Source organism: Lottia gigantea (genome assembly GCF_000327385.1).
Source record: "Lottia gigantea unplaced genomic scaffold LOTGIsca_6, whole genome shotgun sequence".
Classification (NCBI taxonomy): Eukaryota; Metazoa; Mollusca; class Gastropoda; family Lottiidae; genus Lottia; species Lottia gigantea.
This window is the reverse complement of record NW_008710049.1, coordinates 3,499,895-3,519,022: the sequence shown is the minus strand read 5'-3', so window position 1 is coordinate 3,519,022 and position 19,128 is coordinate 3,499,895. Positions and strand designations below refer to the sequence as shown.

At 34.2% G+C, this 19,128-nt stretch overlaps 2 protein-coding genes across 2 annotated transcripts; one reads left to right on the top strand and one right to left on the bottom strand.

Moving 5' to 3' along the window:
• Nucleotides 1–1,027: 1,027 nt before the first annotated feature.
• LOTGIDRAFT_229368 (hypothetical protein) lies at nt 1,028–4,723 on the top strand. The gene is made up of 6 exons (XM_009063959.1): nt 1,028–1,105; nt 1,639–1,905; nt 2,522–2,743; nt 3,020–3,241; nt 3,494–3,562; nt 3,878–4,723. The coding sequence occupies exons 1-6, from the start codon at nt 1,033–1,035 to the stop codon at nt 4,060–4,062; spliced, it is 1,038 nt and encodes a 345-aa protein (XP_009062207.1). The 5' UTR covers nt 1,028–1,032; the 3' UTR covers nt 4,063–4,723.
• A 328-nt stretch (nt 4,724–5,051) lies between these two features.
• LOTGIDRAFT_229367 (hypothetical protein) lies at nt 5,052–18,298 on the bottom strand (the record flags this gene model as incomplete). The annotated part of the gene is made up of 14 exons (XM_009063958.1): nt 5,052–5,692; nt 5,936–6,145; nt 6,486–6,619; nt 7,009–7,104; nt 7,401–7,527; nt 8,157–8,292; nt 9,389–9,435; nt 10,064–10,162; nt 10,710–10,760; nt 12,926–12,993; nt 13,183–13,286; nt 13,630–13,828; nt 14,296–14,415; nt 18,272–18,298. The coding sequence occupies 14 exons, from the start codon at nt 18,296–18,298 to the stop codon at nt 5,671–5,673; spliced, it is 1,440 nt and encodes a 479-aa protein (XP_009062206.1). The 3' UTR covers nt 5,052–5,670.
• Nucleotides 18,299–19,128: the final 830 nt, after the last annotated feature.

The window sequence follows — 19,128 nt, the reverse complement described above, 5'->3', positions numbered from 1 at the left end:
TTTTGTCTCTTTAATCTATATGGGAGTTATTGTTGCCAGTTGTTCCATCATTCCACAAGTAGGCAGATAATGTCTCGAAATTAGAAAAAAAGGCCTGTGTGCTAGACAAAAATATACTGATTCTAATTCCCTTACTAAATATTGCTTGGGGAATCAATTTTAGATCTAAAATGACATGCAATTAATTTCAATAACCACAGACAGTTATGATAATAATAATAATAAAAACTTTATTAGAAACCCAGTTGCACATGGCAATCTTCCCACGGATCTTTCTGCATAGAGTACATTAACATATTTACAAAATGATAACATAATAGAAATAGAAAATAGACTTACATGTATAATAATATTGAAGGGATGTATAAAAATTAAAGGTCACAATAATATAAGGCGCTTAAAGTGCATGTAAAAAAGATATGAAATAAAAGTAATCTTTACATATGAACATAAAAGATGAAAAGATATTGTAAAACTATTTGTAAAATAATTATAGTCTCTGTCATTATCGTAGTCCCATTTCAGTCTTGTTTTGAAACTTTCTACACTATTGGATTGTTTAGGGTAATGAATTCTAGACTAAACTGGCCTTGTTTTTAAATGTCAGTTTCATGACCTCATACAGCACTTTTTTTTTGTTACAGTACAACCTATAGGCTACACATAAAGACCATTTACAACACCTTTGATATTGCTGGCTTGTTTGCTTTAAAATGCCTATCTGGATTCTTTTAATGCATAATGATCTCATTTGACTATTACTAGATGAATAAATTTAGTCTATTAAACAGGTAAAGAAAATCTTAGCCATAATAGGCTACAGACAGAACGCACGCCTGGAGTAGGACAAACCACTCTTTTAAAAGTAAGTGTTGGGTATTATTTGATACACATACATTATCAATGATGTCATTTCTGATCTATTACATTCGGTGCAGATAATAGCTTTATTATTTAGCTGTAGTCTGATTTTACAGTTTTTACCTCCCTTTATACAGGTAAAATAATTGACGTCATTCAGGTAAATTCAAGATGGAGGGATCAGTCAGACTAAAATATTGTAAACAATTGTTTATTTGTTTGTTATGTACGAGTCTTGTTTATGGTAGGTTTAATTTAGATTTATGAATGATTAAATAAGATAAAATACCTCAGAAAGTGTGGAGGTGTCACACACCTGTCCTATGTGAGATTACTGATTTTATGACAGATTTTCAAGAGCAAAATTTTAAAATCAATTTAGTAGTCAATTAAATTGATGTGTATTTAAATATTTATATCAAATGTTACCTTATTTTACTGATTATTTTCATAAGAATTGGGATATTTACTTCAATATAGTAGGCTAGCTACTTTTAATATAAGAATGACTTGATCTAAATAATAGTATGAGCACCCATTATCACTTTGAAACAGGTAGTTTTTCATTTGAAATTTAGGACATTTTTAATCAAAATTTGAGAGAGAAGTGTGTTTCTCTTCAATGGAAATTTACAAAAATTCTATTTATTTATTAATGCAAAGTAGCCTAATTTTGAGACTCAATCAAATGGTCACATACCACTTTATTATACTATGCTAAGACTATTATATTTCTCTGCTAATAATCATTAATGTTTGATATTTTACTATTTTCAGGCGACCGATTTCTCCAAGATAGATATGATAACTGTGGATCCTATGAGAAACCACAAGAAGTGAGAATAACAGATGTTGATAAAGATTTTATTTATTCTCAGTCTAATAGTTACTACAGTCCAGAACGGAACTGTATTATGACTATTATTGGCAAGAAGAATCATCAGATAGAGCTACAGTTAACAACCCTGGATATTGATGGTCATGCATATAGATCAGATCATTGTGGTGGATTGTGTTGTAAAGACTATCTGAAATTATTTAACAGTGAGTTTAAACTTGGTAGCTTTTAAAGGGATTGTGGGGAGGTTTTTTAAAACTTTGCATCCTGTGGCAGCGCCAGCCTTCTAGAATTGGGGGTGCAAAGGGGATGGGGGGACAACCATCAGGGTTTAGATTCCAGATGTGTAAAAACCAAAAGGCGCAAGCCTAACGCAAGGGGTCTGTGGGGTTCTCTTGAGGAAAAATGTTTGAAAACTAGAATTGATTTGATACATTCTGACATATATTTGGGGCAAAATCGTATTCAAATCATATTTTTGAAATTTCTCAGAAATAAAGTGGGGGTGCCATTGGGGGTACAAACTGTTTTTCTAGGAGGGCAAATGCATCCACTGGCGCCGCCACTGTTTGCATCATTCCCATTCTATCAAAACTAAATGTTTGGTTGATATCACTAATGGCGAAGACCTAATGCAATTCAAGCATATTTTGCGATTAGCGACGTCAGCAAACACTTATTTTGAGTGGAATTGCAGGATCCACTTACTACATTTGTTTGACTGAAAATTGGAATGGTACTTGGATTTTCTCAATCGATCAGATATAATTCATCAATATTGAGCTATTTTGAAAATGAAAATATTTTGTTATTGTTTTGCAGGTTATAGAGTTGATAATGCCCGGTTAATACCAGGTATAGGACAGTGGGGATTGTGTGGTTCTGATTTACCACAACGAACCGTGTTTAAAACCACCAATAACTATGTCACCATACAATTCCGTGCTGACGAGTTGTCTGATTATAAACGTGGATTTGTTCTCCAGTTCCAACAGTATCCATGGAAAAATCCTGGAATCTATCCTGATGGTGGTTTTTATGGAGGTTGGTTGGGGCTTAAATTTTGTTAACTTAAACAAGAACATTTATTAATTGCGGAACACTCCCAAAGAAGTTCTAACTTAATTTTCTTGTTGATTGATGTAGCATTGACAACACATTTGGCTTATAGAGTGCCATATAACACCATAATATGACATCAACTTGCTAGTTTGAGTTCATTCAATACAAACTAAGTCTGTTCTGCTTTGAACATATTTCATGTTTTGAATCAGTTTTCAAAAAGATATTTGATTTGCTAAATCTCTAATGTTTCTGCAGGTTGGAATGATGGATCTAGAAATGAACTACAAGTAGATTGGAATGAACAGAGTCAACTTCCTGGTGATTTTCAACCGGATAAAAACCCAGATTATGAGAATACGGGTGGAAAACAGTGTTATGAGTGTACCGGGTGCAGTCTATATTCATTTTATCCAAGTAAAGAAAAAGATGTCTCCAAGCGATCTGGGTGTTATGTTTGTTCTAAATCTTGGAGAGATGGTGAGCCACATCTTTAAGGAAATAAAATTTATTGAATTAAAATTTACTTGTGTCTGGTATTCCACTTCACATGCTTCACAAGAAGTCTCAAAAGTTTTCAGAAATGATTGCAATCAAATATTAAGTTGACCATTTTCAGTAGAACCATGCCCCCTTGTTAATAAATAGATTCAAATCTCAAAAATCCTATATTATATGTTTAAAACATAGAACTAGGAAATGACATGCTTATAATACTTTGTTTAATTTCAGACTTTGCCTCAGCTCAAAGAATCTGTTATACAGAGACCCAGTATTTCAATCTATTGACAACACTTGTAGGTTAGTAACTTTTACAATTTTAGCTGTAGTTTTATTACATGTATTTTGTAGTATTGTGAAATTTTTTTCCCTATTCCCCTGTCCTCTAATAATGGAAAAATATGAGTATAAAAAAACCTTGTAAAGAAGGCAGAATTTTGATTGGATATGTTGCAAGTAAATTACAGAAATATAGTATGTAGTCTTGTTGTGAAGTGTAGACAAACCCACATGCAAAGTGATATCAGCTACAAGAATAAAGAAATATTGAGAAATAGGGGAAAATAAAGTTGAAAAAGGGCTAAGACTTGAAATTTTGTTATTGATGTATTTCAGATTCCAGTGTAGGAGATGGTAAAGTAAGGGAATATAGAGGGTGTAAGAAATTTCTAGATAGTTTAGGTAGAAGTTTAAATTTCTGTTTCTGTGATACAGATCTATGTAACAGTGGAAGAAGAGTTTATACCAACATATTTTTGTCAGTCTTCTGTCTCTTCTTTTTCTGGTTTCTAAAATATTAACATTCTGGTTTGTAAAACAGTAACATTCCATTTCACTCTTATATCCCATACACTTACTGGATTTAAATGCCAGATTTCTCTTAAATTTGAGTTTTGAAATTTTAGATTTTTATTACCTATTTGAGAATTGAAGTTTAAACATTTTTTCATGACAAATTCTTTCAAAATGTATATTTGCAAATTTTCTAAAGGCGAGAAAAAAACTATTTTGACATAATTTTGGAAAAAAAGCTAATTTGTTTTTTATTGCAATAAGTTTTAATGCACAATATAGATTTATAGAGAGAGTATTTGATTGTACATATATTTTTATACATTATATCAAAATGAGATGGATGAAAATAATTAATTATTGTTGTACTTTGTGCTTAATCTCATTCAAACTGTTATCAATTCCTTCAGTTTCGATATACTTGCAAGACAAAAGGAAAAAAAGTTGATTTTCTTACTATATTTAGCTAGTTATCTGGACCAACGTAATTAAATTCAGCACTGCCTGGCTGTGACAGAGATCTTGAAGCAGGAATAAGTGATGCACCATTCCATTCTGTAAATCTGGACATTCCACATCATGATATTCTATAACCATTTTGTAATTTTAATCATTCCAATTGTAAATAATTCATTATTTTTATTTCTTTTAATAAAACTTTAGAATTAAACATTATTTCATTTTCTTTCATTCCATAAAGTGTTGAAAGTCCTTTAAAGATGCTTTTGGGTGAAAAAGTACACCAAGAAAAGATACATTTTTGTATGTTTCTTGTCTAATTGAAATATTTGTAAGTTATTGCCCTTGAGCTTTCAACGGATCGACAGATTGATTGATGTTAATCAATTTCCGTCGTGGTTGTATCTTACTTTGGCTGGCGGGAAAGTGTGGCAAGCATTCCTATAATTGATATAGGGTACTGTTTCAGCTTTGATACAAGATTGGTATTGTTTTCACGTAGCATTGTATTTAAAGTTTAAAAGAACACATACCGGATATTTCTTGTTAATGATTTATTCATTCCAAACAAATAACATCGAAATAAATTAGTTCAGTTTAAGGTACAACTTTGGACTTTTCTTTCATTAAAACATTGAGTACTGTAGTGAGGCATAAAAATATTGACCCAGAGTTAAAATCAGAGGTTGTTTACTCGATTAGTCAGATTGCATAATGATAAGTAAATTACGATTAGAAAACTGTGATAAACTTTTGTTTACGGAAACATTCAATTACGAGAAGGTTACAAGATTTTCCATCCTTTTCCTATACATTCATGACTCTCTGTTTTATTATTGTAAGTGACACACTGGTGGGTCTGCGATCCTCTTAATTCCAACAGAAACCTATCCTTAAAGATTGTGAGAGCCGGATGACATGAATTTCTGCTGCTGTGAAAACCCCTTTTTTAATGCGATATCCCAGAAAACCCCTTTATAACCCATTAAATAAATAAATAATTCATAAATAAATAAATAATAAGGAAGCTTCTAAATTGATCTACAACTTTCCATTTTGGGTATTTTCAAGGGCCGCGAACAGATATTCCACCAATAAATGTTATCTGAGCACGACATTACGCGAAAATGTTGGAATAAACAAACACAGTCTATCCCTTAGACATATCCACTCGCGGCCCTCGTGAACAGAAGATGACATCTTTAGAGCTTGTGGGCGTTATAACATGATTAAGACTCAACCACCCCATACCGTGGCACCGAGGCAACACATTACTGTCTCAAAATGCATCAGTGGATAGAAGCAATGTCTATGATAGAACTCTTCAACCGTTAAAGCCATTCACTAAATGATTGGTCAATGCTTTCTCTCTGTCCAATCATCTGTAGTTTTTCAGTAATGAATCGGTTTGGTTTGTCTAACGGTGAATCTAATTGGTTGGCTGGTGAACATTCATTTAGTTGTTTCTCCAGCATCTGAAGACGCCTTAAAGCATCGCTGACGATACAGAGATCTCCCTTCAACTCGCTGACCACTGTAGCTATACATTGAGTATTGTCAAGAACATCCACACTATTAGTGTAAGGGTTGTATCTCACAGCAAATGGTCGTTTAATGGTACTGGCGAATTGTCTGAAAGGAAACGCAAACATTAAATACATACATCTATCAAATAACTGCATGTATAATGTACAAATTATATTAACTATGTGGACTCTCCTACACGGGTTCCGAGTTGATTAACCAAAACCAAATACACAGTTATGCCGAGTCGTCAATTCCAGTTGAGAGTAAGTCCCCGTATCTGCAAAGCGACCACATCACAGCAGATGTACATTGGGATTATGCCAGTCAACTGCAAGTGACTGATTTGGATTCATTACAGAATATCCGCTTCGATTTCCATAAAAGATATAACAAGCATGTGGCATTAATGCAATGGTTGATACTAAAAATAACCAACTTGGCTTACCTCATGCGTTCTTTGGCATCTTCAAAACTATCAGTATAGAAATAAACATCTTGAAACGTAGTTATTAAACATTCTTGTTGACTCGTTCTCATTGGTTCAAATCGTATCTTCTTAGCATTGTCTGTTAATGCATGCTGAAATAGAAATTCATGTCTGTCGTGATCACATGCTCGAACGTCTTGTTGCTGATTGTATCGAGTCACGCGTCCATAGTTTTGTTCAGTGGACTAAACGACGAGCAAGAACAGCATCTCAACGATCCTTTCCAAAAATATTGTAAATGTTATGAACGACAAGGAAAGATGGCGCCGGCAGCTTAAACAGTTAATACATTACACAACACATTCATGCAGTTTTGTTCGTTTGAGAATTCTGGTCCATTTGTTAAGTTTTAATCAGACATTCATACGAAAGTTTAAAATTGAGTATTGAGTTGGGAATTATTTACGTTTACAATGTTCTTTGCATTCTGGGACTTCTTACTTTGTAATAAATCTGTTTTGTGATATCTTAGATTACATACCTTGAGTTCTCCAATGGAAGACAGGAGACCAGCTCCATACGCTCTCAATTCACCATCTTGTTTGCATAAACCAAATTCTACCGTGAAAAAATAACACTGAAACGAAAATTGAACAGTACCTATACTATTAGTATTTGTACTTAAGGAACGTAAAGCCATGCTATGCTTTCACTGCCTACTTTACATAAGATTCCCATGAACCAACAATTTGTGTTAAAGATGAAAATCCATTCCATTTTCTTAATGAAGTATTTGTTCCAACCTGGGCCTGTACATTTGGGAGAATCAAACCTCCCCTTCCCGATGAAAATAATCACAAATTCTTAGCATTAGAATTGCCCTTGTCTTTAAGAAGTGTTAAAAAGCATGAGTATGCTGAAAGTTACACTTACAGTTGCTAGTTTTGACACTTCTTCATCAGAGGCGCCTAAAGATGCAAGACCAATTTCTTGGGAGAATTGGGCAAAACTGGCATCAGCTAGGAGTGGCATGTGTCCCATTAGTTCATGACAGCAATCTCTGTAAAAGAAGATTACAATTAGTTCTACACTACGTTAATGCTTACCATTAATCAAAATCGAATCTTACTTCAAGAGCGATAGCTTGTCATTATAGGTGCAGCGTCTGTATCAAGGAAACAAAAACAGCTTAAAGATGGGTTTCCTTATTTTTTAGTGTCAAATTAAGCAAACTATTTGATGAATTGGTGTTTCTAATGAATCGTCATGTATTCTTAATCATGTCAATATGTTCTTATTGCATATAATTAACAGTTTTAACCAATCATAAATATCCATGTATGTACAGTCTGAATAAACAAAAAAAAAACACTTTTTGACCTTTCTTGATCGGTCACTCATTGGAATTCTGCTGGTCATTCTCTTCTAATTTCGCTAATTATGAATTAATTATGGACATGTGCAACAAAGTGGTATTTTTCCAAGTCATTAGAACACCTCTCCTTTCTATTCATATAACTATCATCACTTTCATTTTCATAAATGAACCCATCTCTATGCGCGATTAATTGTTAAAATGCACGTGCATATCAAAGTTTTATCAAATCTGTATTATGTATGTATATCAGGCTATATCCAACCTGTTATTCAAGTTTCCTGTAAAAAAAAGAAGAAAAAAAAACAACTCACGGTTCTGGGGTATAAAAAGGATCTGAACCATGTCTGATATATTGTGTACAGTGAAATAATCTGAAAGCCAGGCCGGCGAGGAAATCCCTGGAAGACAAGTAGCCGGCTACAGGTCGTAACTGGAACCCAGTTCGTGCTGAAAGTAGAGAAGTGCAGTTCGTGAAAAACTCAGTAGTTCAAAACATAATGTCCTTCATGTAGACTTGGCAGACGCTTATAGACAGATGTGAACCAACGTAAAAACTAGATAAGAGAAGCCAGCCTCATTTCCGTTAAATTTGGACATTTTTATATTCAATATTTACCAAAACTGGCTTGGTGGGATATATTTTACTCTTTCGTCAAAACGATACACCCGGAATGTATAACAACAGCTTACAATTGTAGCAGCAAATGATCTCAGAAATTCATATGAGGAAGTATATTAATCACATATGAAGTAGTAAAAGTATATCATAATACAAAGTGTTAGGTGTAAAGAGAATAAACAGACGTTGATTGGCGCAACTGAAATTCTGAAATTCGGTATCATTGTCAGTGTGAGTTGGATTGATTGTAACGACAATGATATCAAAGATATATATCTAGTTTTATATAACACAACTGTCAATAATCAGAGACTAGAGATCTCGGAGAATATTTCATATAACTTCAGATTACAATCACAAACATGTTACATATTATACATCATTGTCAGATCGGTTCAAACAAAACCAACAAAATCAACCAATCAGAAAACATCTGTCAATTACATTAAATCAAGGATCAACCAATCAATAACTCGTTAACAGAAAGATAAATATTGAACCAATCGATGTTATTGTTACATGATGTTAAGGCCTGTTAAATTACACCAATATGTAACTGGCTTGATACGACTTTATAACCTATTCCCAAACATCAATAAACCTTAATTACTTGTGATATTGCATGCACCTCTTGAGCTCCTTATAGATACAATACTCCCACACACTCACATGGCAGCATAACTTTCTTTCGGTAAAAGTATAAACAAGCTTATTTTCCTTGCTGATGACCAAAAACTTTTCAAAATCAAAAAAATACTATAACATTCTATAACAATTTGAGTTATTACAGCCACACGTGTATAGAAACTTGTACAAAATGCAATTCTTATTACTCCCCCTTTAATAGTTTGAGTAGACAGGTGAACAAAATCAAATTAAAATTTTGACTATCGACATAGATATATTTAGGTGAAGTATAGTTACCTTTTAAAAAGTTGGAAACATCTTCAAGTTGTGGTACATTATCTTCTCTATAAATAGAAAATGATCTCATTGATTACTATTTTCGGTGCCAAGAATCAAAGGACAGTGGACTACTGCATGTTGCTGTTCCAGTTAAGTTCCGTTGTCAGGCGTACGGTCAATTGGACCAAAACTTGCTTATCTTTAGTAACGCAAGCTCGAAGCTTGTAACCACCGATAGATTCTGGTTTAAGGCCTCCATCTAACAATTACAGTTCAGATCCAAGAACCAGAATCGAAAATCATACAGAGAAGCACAGTCTGCAATTTCAAATCCATTCCTTGCGATTTTCACATCTATTTAGATGGATATGTGTTTTCAAAACGCCTATGAGTTTGCAATGCATGGGAATGCATGAAGGAAGTTATTTGGTAGCTGGTTGGTTTTTTGTTCCACCCACAATTAGCCCTGCGTTTAATAGCAAACATGATAACGCGTTCTGTAATTTCCTCCTATTTAAACGAAGAGTGTCATCAAAACGTTACTGAATGGAAGTCAAAACTTTATAACTATTCATAGGCCACGTTTCTGACACGTTGGTGAGTAGGAACACCTTGTATCGCTTTGGGTTTCAAATATTACTTTTAATTGATCTTAAACACTTGTTCAGAACCAATATAACATTTCATTCTTACCTGTAGCCACAATGTTCAACTAATAGTGGTATATTTCTAAGATATTCTCGACAAGCATGGGAAGGATATAGTGAATTTAACTCTCGGAAAACTCTTCCCCTGAAATTACAGTCAAATAACTTGATAATTTGCTCCAAAAGATCATATATATAAATGTATCCCTACAACCAACAATAAAGATGTCTGGCTAATAACCGTAAATGTTAACTTATCACATAACTTCAAAAGATTATTATATGGTGCAATATGGGGTACCAGCGGCGTCAAAGCGTCGCAACGAGGTTGAGGAGTTGGAAAGTAAGGGAACCAGCCATGCTACACCCTAGCTTTAATGCTGTTATTTAAAGAAATAATTGTAATGTTTTATGATCAGTGGCTCAACTACCATGGGAATGGTTGAAGTCCAAAAGTCCCCACCCTTAAGGGACCTCACCGGCAGATTAAATTGACTTGCAGAGGGGTTTGAGATAGCATATCTGTTTAAAAAAAATCTCGGGGGAAGGCCCATGCACTTAAGTGGGTACGGGCCCCTCCCCCGAGATTTTTTTTCATCTCGTTGAGCCACTGTATGTGTATGAATTGAATTACTCCCAATTTCGAATCAGCATTTCTGTGGGACTAGAATTGGTTAATATATCGTACATACCATGTTTTGATTTCTTCTCCAGAATATTCTATATGTGGAATCGGTTCTCCACTGAAAATAGAAACATGAATTCAAATGAAAACACATTAGGGTTTATTTGGAAAGAAACCAGAGGGTGTCCGCTACGATAATAGAAATAAGTTGTGATAGAAGTTGGAAGCCGACAACGGCCGATCTTGGAAACACAGTAGCCGTACCATCATTATACTTTCATTCGAAAAAGCGATACTGGTGGTTGAAATGATGACAAAGTACACGGTGACGGGGATGAAGATTGAATCATACTGCTATTCCGTTCGAACGTTACATTTCATTTTCATTAGCTCAAAGACGAACGGGAAGCTAAATATCACTTTGGTATCAGCTAACAACATAGGATGGAAAACCATATTTGTTTCAGTTTTGTTGTGACTATCTCTCTTCAATCACAATTTATACCAGTATACAGCCACAGTCTCCAAGCTATAACCTTCGGTGTTGCATCATCTTTGACTATATTAATTATTTATATGTTCATTCATCTGGAAGTAGCCATTTCCTTAAACCAAGGTGGCTAATCAGACTGAGATGAAAACAGGAAAGATATAGAGGGTGGAATTTCTATGAATATATGTTAGAGTAATTAGACAAACAATCTTTTTGTTTTTATGTCAACTGAGTGAATCGTCAATGTATTTAGGAAGCAGTTGGTAGACTATAGTACTCCCCGTGGAGAGGAAATGAAATTAACTGACCATTAAAACAGACTTAAAAAGCGAGTATTCCAATAACCCCTACATCCTAAAATCAACACACCATTTACCTCATATACTCAGAGGCGGATTAATCTATTGGCAAACTAAGCAGCTGCCTTTTCGGCCCATGGAAAATTCGGCCCATGACAAATTTTGTAACAGTAAAAATTATCAAACTGTTCATCCACAGGCTCATCGAAAATTGTGATGTGTGAGAATCGACTAAATTGTTTGAGCCTAATGATGATGAATGCCGATATCGTGCATACGATTGATGCTGATGAGCTGATTGATCTGATCGCAAACTTGCTGCCCCCTCCCTAAAATGGCCCTCTACAGGTCGTTTGCCTACGCCCAACAAGTCCAAAATTCCGCCACTGGATATACTAGACTATTTTCCCTTGGGATCGAGTCTATTAAAGAGCATGTCGACAGAGTAAGCTATCAAGTAAATTCAAGACTGAGAATTTAATGAGTAAAAATTAACATAGCGTAATGAAGTCTAGCTTATAAAGCCTACGTATGAATATTTATAGCGAATAGATACAATCTGTGTCTAAATCAATGATTATTAGAAAATGGCTGATTTCTTATCGATTCTTACTAGATGTTTTACAAATCTGTTTTACTCAAGAAAAAAATAGTTACTAGCACATACTCTTCGTAAAAAGAGAAAAATATAGTAATACAATATAACATGGTATAATGAAAATCATTTCAGGATCTGAGTAATCTAAATGCTGTTGATAGGAATCAAATATCATAACAGTTTTTACTGACAAAATTGAATGTCAAGTAAATTTAACAAAAGGAAGATTCTTTATTTTTACGCAAATAAGATGTTTGATGGAACCCAATATCGTAAAAATCATTTAAATGGCCAAGTTACAGATGAAAAGTAATTAGAAGATAGGAGAATTATATAGAAATCAGAATAATCCGGGGAATAATCAAGAAATTAAGTTGTAAATATGACAGAGAACATGACAGCTTGAGACGGTGAATATAAATTCTATGATGTAATAAATACCAAAATTTGAATTGCTAATATCAACAGTCAGATCTTCGTATTAACCATCTGATAAAATAATTCTCTTATTTATACCCCATTCAGCTCCTTAAACAGTCATTAAAGCTTCAATGCAGGGATTATGCAATGAAATGTCAAACCATTATTACCAGGATTATATTGTAATTTCGTCCACCATGATAGCGTAAATAAGCAAATTTGAATGTCAAATATGACGTTCATAGATCTTTTGTTTTTTGTTCAAAATTAACAAAATTCACGCCGAAGTCTCTTCCCATAATGTTCCGATTAACGTTCTTACTTATGTTTCGGATTTTTAAAAAAACCAATGAGTTTATTCAGCTTATTATTGCTATTACGTCAAATAAATTAAGTCTTTAATGCATGAAGGCAAATATAACTGCCGTAAGTAATAAAGGTAAGAAGACAATCAAGTAATAGACAAAACTTACTGCTTATATTGCATGGCTATCCTTGAAAAATAATTTCTTCTTGCTCTATAGATATCGTCTTTGAATCCCTGAAATAATGGGGATAATAACTGAACTATTACAGTTCCGGTGTCATGGTGAACGGAAGAGCGAAACTGTCCATTGACTGTAATTATGACCATTTCGCCCTTCCATAGAAAAGTATTATTACATTCTATTTTCCATGTGAGGACGTTCCTTATTATCAATTATTGAAATCTGTAAATCGCGGTTCTTACCGGATGATCTGCATCAAGTTCAGTACCATACATTAAAACACGGTGGGCTGAAAAATCCAAATCTTCTATGTTTCGTGGGAACCAAGGAACATTTGACATATCACCTACAAATAAATCTGAGACTGAAAATGTATGCTGGAAAATTTGTCTATTATGGCATCACAAGAAAAAGATCGTCATGTGACAATCCGTAAATCAGGATCCGTAAGCAAATAAAAATATGAATATAATTATAATATGGGATTAAAACAATAAAGTCTATAAAAATGAAATTCACGTGCAATGATATCGTTGTCCTATTTGGCCATTAATCTGAGTTAAAATGCACGCACATAGAAGATATTAAAATTTCCGTGAAACAATATCCCCTGTTTCCACCTGGAAATCAAAAACCACGTTGGTCAAAAGTGTAAGAGAACTTAAAGAGAGAAATTGGGGATAACTTACAAGGATCTTCAACATTAGGAGGTGGTGATAGGGGAACAGTGATATCATTAAATGTAATATTGGCAACCTCTTTCTTCAATCTGTTAATGAGCTCTTCTAGTCTAATATTATCAGTTTCTACATCTACATAAATATCATACTGGGCATCTTTCATTCGTGATTTCCTTGATTCAATATGTACTACATTTATATTGTTTTCCTGTAACAAAATATATATATATAATTATTGTGACTCGTGAAAAAAGGTGCAGAAAAGTTACTGGTGGTAACAAAATTCAAGCCAACCAACAACATCAATTCGCAACTATAAACGCTATATTACTAATATTAATATCATATAACAGACAGATATCATGGAATTGGAGAAAAGCAGGCGATGTCAAAAAGAAGTATAATGCAGAAGTTTTCTTAAATGACCGTTGGATTCGATGTGTGTTTTTTGCAGTTGTTTTTTCTGTATACCAACCACTGTACCTGTAGTTTAAGACTCAAAGATAACAATGCGTCTTATAGTATCGAAACGCTGAAGCCTCTATAGTGGACAGCGCTATTTAGATTGACTTTCGAGACCGTTCACAGTTTGGCAGAAACCTTGCTTGTGGGTTTACGACATTGATTAGCACCACAACAAAGTTACACACAGAAGGTTAAAGGTTTAAACCTAACCTGAAATATTTGTAGAGCACTGGCTAGATGACCAATCTGATTTCTCAATGAAAACACAATAGATGTTGTTTTACCAAAGCCAGACGGTGAACTTATACCATCAATATTCCTCAGACTATCCTGAAAATTATTGAAATGTTTCTGAATGCACGTGGTCTTAAGACTGTATTTTGTATATAACTTTTTATGCAAACAATATGCAAGATTAAAGAGTAAATCGAGAAATTTTGAGGGGTTTCATATGCATGCTTAGATCTTGGCCACATAAGATTGGTGAATTGATCTTGCGGAAATAATATTGAAAATATGTGGCATTTAGTTACAAACAGGACAGGGTGAGTATTTAAAAAGATTAAATTCTTACCTCTAGCGCCCTCATCTGACTTTCTGATGGGGGTATGATATTTTTACACTTTCGTTTCATAGCCACACTGCTCTTTCCTTGGGCGTCGTCTCTGATGGCAGCTACCCTCCTGTCCAGAGGAGGTGTGGTCATCCTTTTCTCGGCAGGTATGGCACATTCTTGACCCAAGCCCGAAGCACTTCGGATGGCCACTTTCCAGACTTCCACGCAGTTCCCCAGTTTGGCGGTTTAGTGTCTTCCAAAACGTAAAAATAAATAGACAGGAGATCTAGTGCACAGATCTGAAGTTTCGGTTGACTGCACTTTTAAAAGTCCGAAAGTTTAAAAAGCGGCTAAAAAATAAAATTGAAGTAAAACCTGAAAAGTTCAAGAAGTTTTCAAACTTAGAAAGTCACGATACTGTCTGTTCCGTGAAAGTAATGGCACAAATGAAAGTCCACGGATTCAATTTACAGGTCCAAACAGAAGGTATAAAACAAGTTACAGTTGTTAATGAAAAGGAAACACTTGAAGGACAATTGCGTATGGAATTGAGCATCTTTTATACAAGTTGCCATAGCGGGGGCGGAGTCAATTACATAGTTTGATTGGCATTTGATAAAACAAATATTGGTTCCAGTTTTAGAAAGCTGCTTGATCTTTTGATTGTTCGCATGAATAAATATCTCATTAGAAGTACAGAATATAAATTAGTGATAAACAGTTGCCATTGTATCAGAGCCTGTCGTATTGAATGAATGACGACGTCAGACATCACCTGATAAATTTCAACCAATCAAACCATTAGAATTAACATCGGCTAAATAGCGTTAATACCAAGGACTAAACTGGAAGTAGAAATACAAGTTGTTAATTAACGTGCTAATGAGACATGTTTTGTTGTCCAAAAGAAATATTGAAATGCGATGTATATATTAGCTAGGATTAATCAGATATGACTTAAGCTATATGTGTGTTGTGATTGTTCAACAGTTACATTTCCAATTTATGAGAATATAATTTGATAAAACAAAAAATTCGCCTAATTATCGCCCTTGATATATATTACGACTGACGACATCAACGGAGATGTCACCTGCCAATGTTCATTAGCTGTGACAAATGACAATATTGTAACTTATTAAATTCTCTCGCACATAGCCCCTCTTTTTGCTAGAACGTAAAGCTGCATTTCATTTCCAAGTAAGACTGGAATCATCAAAGTTTTCTATTCTCCCGATTTATTTCCACGTCATAAAATTATTCCAAGGAAAAGTTCACTTGTTTTGTCTCACGGATGATTAGTAAAACAGGAAAAGATAATATGCCCAGTAAGAGGAAAACATTTCTGTTAGTTACGGCTCTGATTCCATGCTCCGAAGATTATCGGAAATTGTTTATTTGATATTTTGATGTGTTCAATTTTCTGAGAATATTGGCAGATGATAATTTGTTATGTTTCTTCTTAATCAATTCTTCGAGAATATTCACATTTGAAATTTTGTGTAGGCTTAGGTATTCAATTCTCCGGGAATATTGGTGATATGATAGTTTGTTGTATTCAATTCTCGGGGAATATTGGTGATATGATAGTTTGTTGTTTTCAATTCTCCGGGAATATTGGTGATATGATAGTTTGTTGTATTCAATTCTCCGGGAATATTGGTGATATGATAGTTTGTTGTATTCAATTCTCGGGGAATATTGGTGATATGATAGTTTGTTATTTTCAATTCTCCGGGAATATTGGTGATATGATAGGTTGTTGTTTTCAATTCTCTGGGAATATTGGTGATATGATAGTTTGTTGTTTTCAATTCTCTGGGAATATTGGTGATATGAAAGTTTGTTGTTTTCAATTCTCTGGGAATATTGGTGATATGATAGTTTGTTGCTTTCAATTCTCTGGGAATATTGGTGATATGAAAGTTTGTTGTTTTCAATTCTCTGGGAATGTTGGTGATATTATAGTTTGTTGTTTTCAATTCTCTGGGAATCTTGGTGATATTATAGTTTGTTGTTTTCAATTCTCTGGGAATGTTGTTGATATGATAGTTTGTTGTTTTCAATTCTCTGGGAATATTGGTGATATTATAGTTTTTTGTTTTCAATTCTCCAGGAATATTGGTGATATGATAGTTTGTTGTTTTCAATTCTCTGGGAATATTGGTGATTTGAAAGATTGTTGTTTTCAATTCTCTGGGAATATTGGTCATATGAAAGTTTGTTGTTTTCAGTTCTCTGGGAATGTTGTTGATATGATAGTTTGTTGTTTTCAAATCTCCGAGAATATTGGTTGTTGATATATGTAGTTGACAATTCTCCGAGAGAATCACAGTTAATGATTCAATATTTTGTTGTATTCAAAGTTTCGAAAAATTTGGCAGATGCTAGTTTGATATTTTAGAGAATATTGGGATTTGTTGAAGACAAAAATACTATATCTGGAGAACAATTGTTCTGGAATAAAAACAATATAACATACTACACTTAGTACTGTTATGTAACGTTGAAATGTGGTATCATTTGTAAACCCTTACCCATTAAATGTTTCTAGAATCGGCTGATATTGTTGTAACATTCTACTGGAATGGAGGGAAATCATCAATATTCATAGAAAGCGGACTAGAGGAGATTGAAATAGTCATGAATTTCGACTTAAAACCAACAGACGTCAGAAATAAAAGAAAATATCACTCTAAATATAGACGTTGATACGTGAATTTTGACATGTGTCTGTTCAACATGGGTCATTTTTATTCTGATCTTCTCATTCCGAGCTTTTGTTCACAGATAATGCTTCTAGTGTATTTTAGTGTAAAAACGATTTAATCTGTCGATTTCACTAGGCCTAGGTTTATTAACCCTTCCTAAAGAATAGACACTTTTTTCATATCAGCCTCTGCGACAAACATTTCTCAAAGCGGATTTTGAGTTAAAACCCATATCGGGATGGAGATCCAGATCTTCAACCATCTCTCATTGCATCTACACCCATATTGATCCAGCTGACATGCTACTCGTTTGCTTTCTGTGTTTTCTTTCCAAGGAACTGTCATCAACAAATTTCAAACCCATTTTTGTTACTATGCAGGTCCGTTCGATATGAAAATATGGCAGTTTTAAGAAAAAAATTATTTGCTTTCTTTTGTATTTTTTTTTTTGTTTTTTTTTGTTTTTCTGTTTGGTTTTTTTTTTTGGTAAGCACAAATATATTTTGAGTCGTGGGTATGGCAATAATTCGTGGCCCATATGTCAGGCTACTCACGTTGCAGATCGTTACGCCCCTACTCTTTCATTGACCAGAAAGTTGCAAACAACTTCGAACTCATTGTATTGTACGTCGTTTCATGTTTGTTTTGCACAATCCAGAATATCTGAATCCTCAAGCCTTTAAACAAGGTAAGCACTATGGAGTACCAAAAAGAAAACGCAGGAAAAAAATAATAATAGGAATTCAGGGAAACCATTCTAGCATCTGAAAATCGGCTAATACGTCGTAGTCACTCAGAGTCATATAATAGCAATTTCGTCTGACGCATTAATATATTCCCACGCTTAATCCTTATCTTGATTGGTTAATAAGTCATCGATTAACTCTTGACCCTCAGATCAGATTTTGGCGCCATAAACCTCGTGGATTTTGTTGTAGACGACCATTGATGGGCTACGATACTGTTTAATACTGGGGCATTAATAAACGATTTGTCAATGGAATATCATAACTTCTACGGCTAACGCCATTTAGCAAGGTTTCTATACGCCAACATTTATTAGTCGTATATTGTCGTCACACCTGTCTGTTCATACAATTTGCTTGTGAACGAAATAGAAGCTACAGTGATAATACAATTTCAACGAAAACATGGTTTGCATATATCTAGAATGATCTTGCACGAGTTTGGTATTCGTGTGTTTGCACGAAGTATTGTTTGCGTATTTATACGGAAAGGTAATATTCATTAAATTCCTACAAATCGTGGAAAATAGCTAATATATTGGTTTTCATTCTAACGGCGGATACATCTAAAGTGTTAATTGATAGCCATTGCAGTTTTGTTCAACACGGGAAAGAACGTAGTGCGAATACAACAACGGATATGAAAGTATATATATATAATGTATGAATCATATTAACCAGTACACTTCGATAATTTGTACGACATACGGACAGTCAGTAATTTTCTCTGTCATTATGATTGTCTTTGCCAGTTAGCAGTTCGACCAGAGGCGAGACTGGACATAGCAACCAAATCCTTTACCAGGCTGCTCACAAAAAAGTCCATTGCATTTGTGAGCCCCACGTCCGTTTGTGGTTTTTTGTTGTGGTGGGTACCTAGAAGTCAAAAACAAACCGTTCCCATGAATTCAAAGCCAGTGGCGGAAAGATTTTGTCCTATATCATGATTATATTTTGCGATATTTGCAGCTATCGTGGTAATAACTGGCGATATGTAAAAATCTGATATTGCAGTTGCTCTACTATTCAG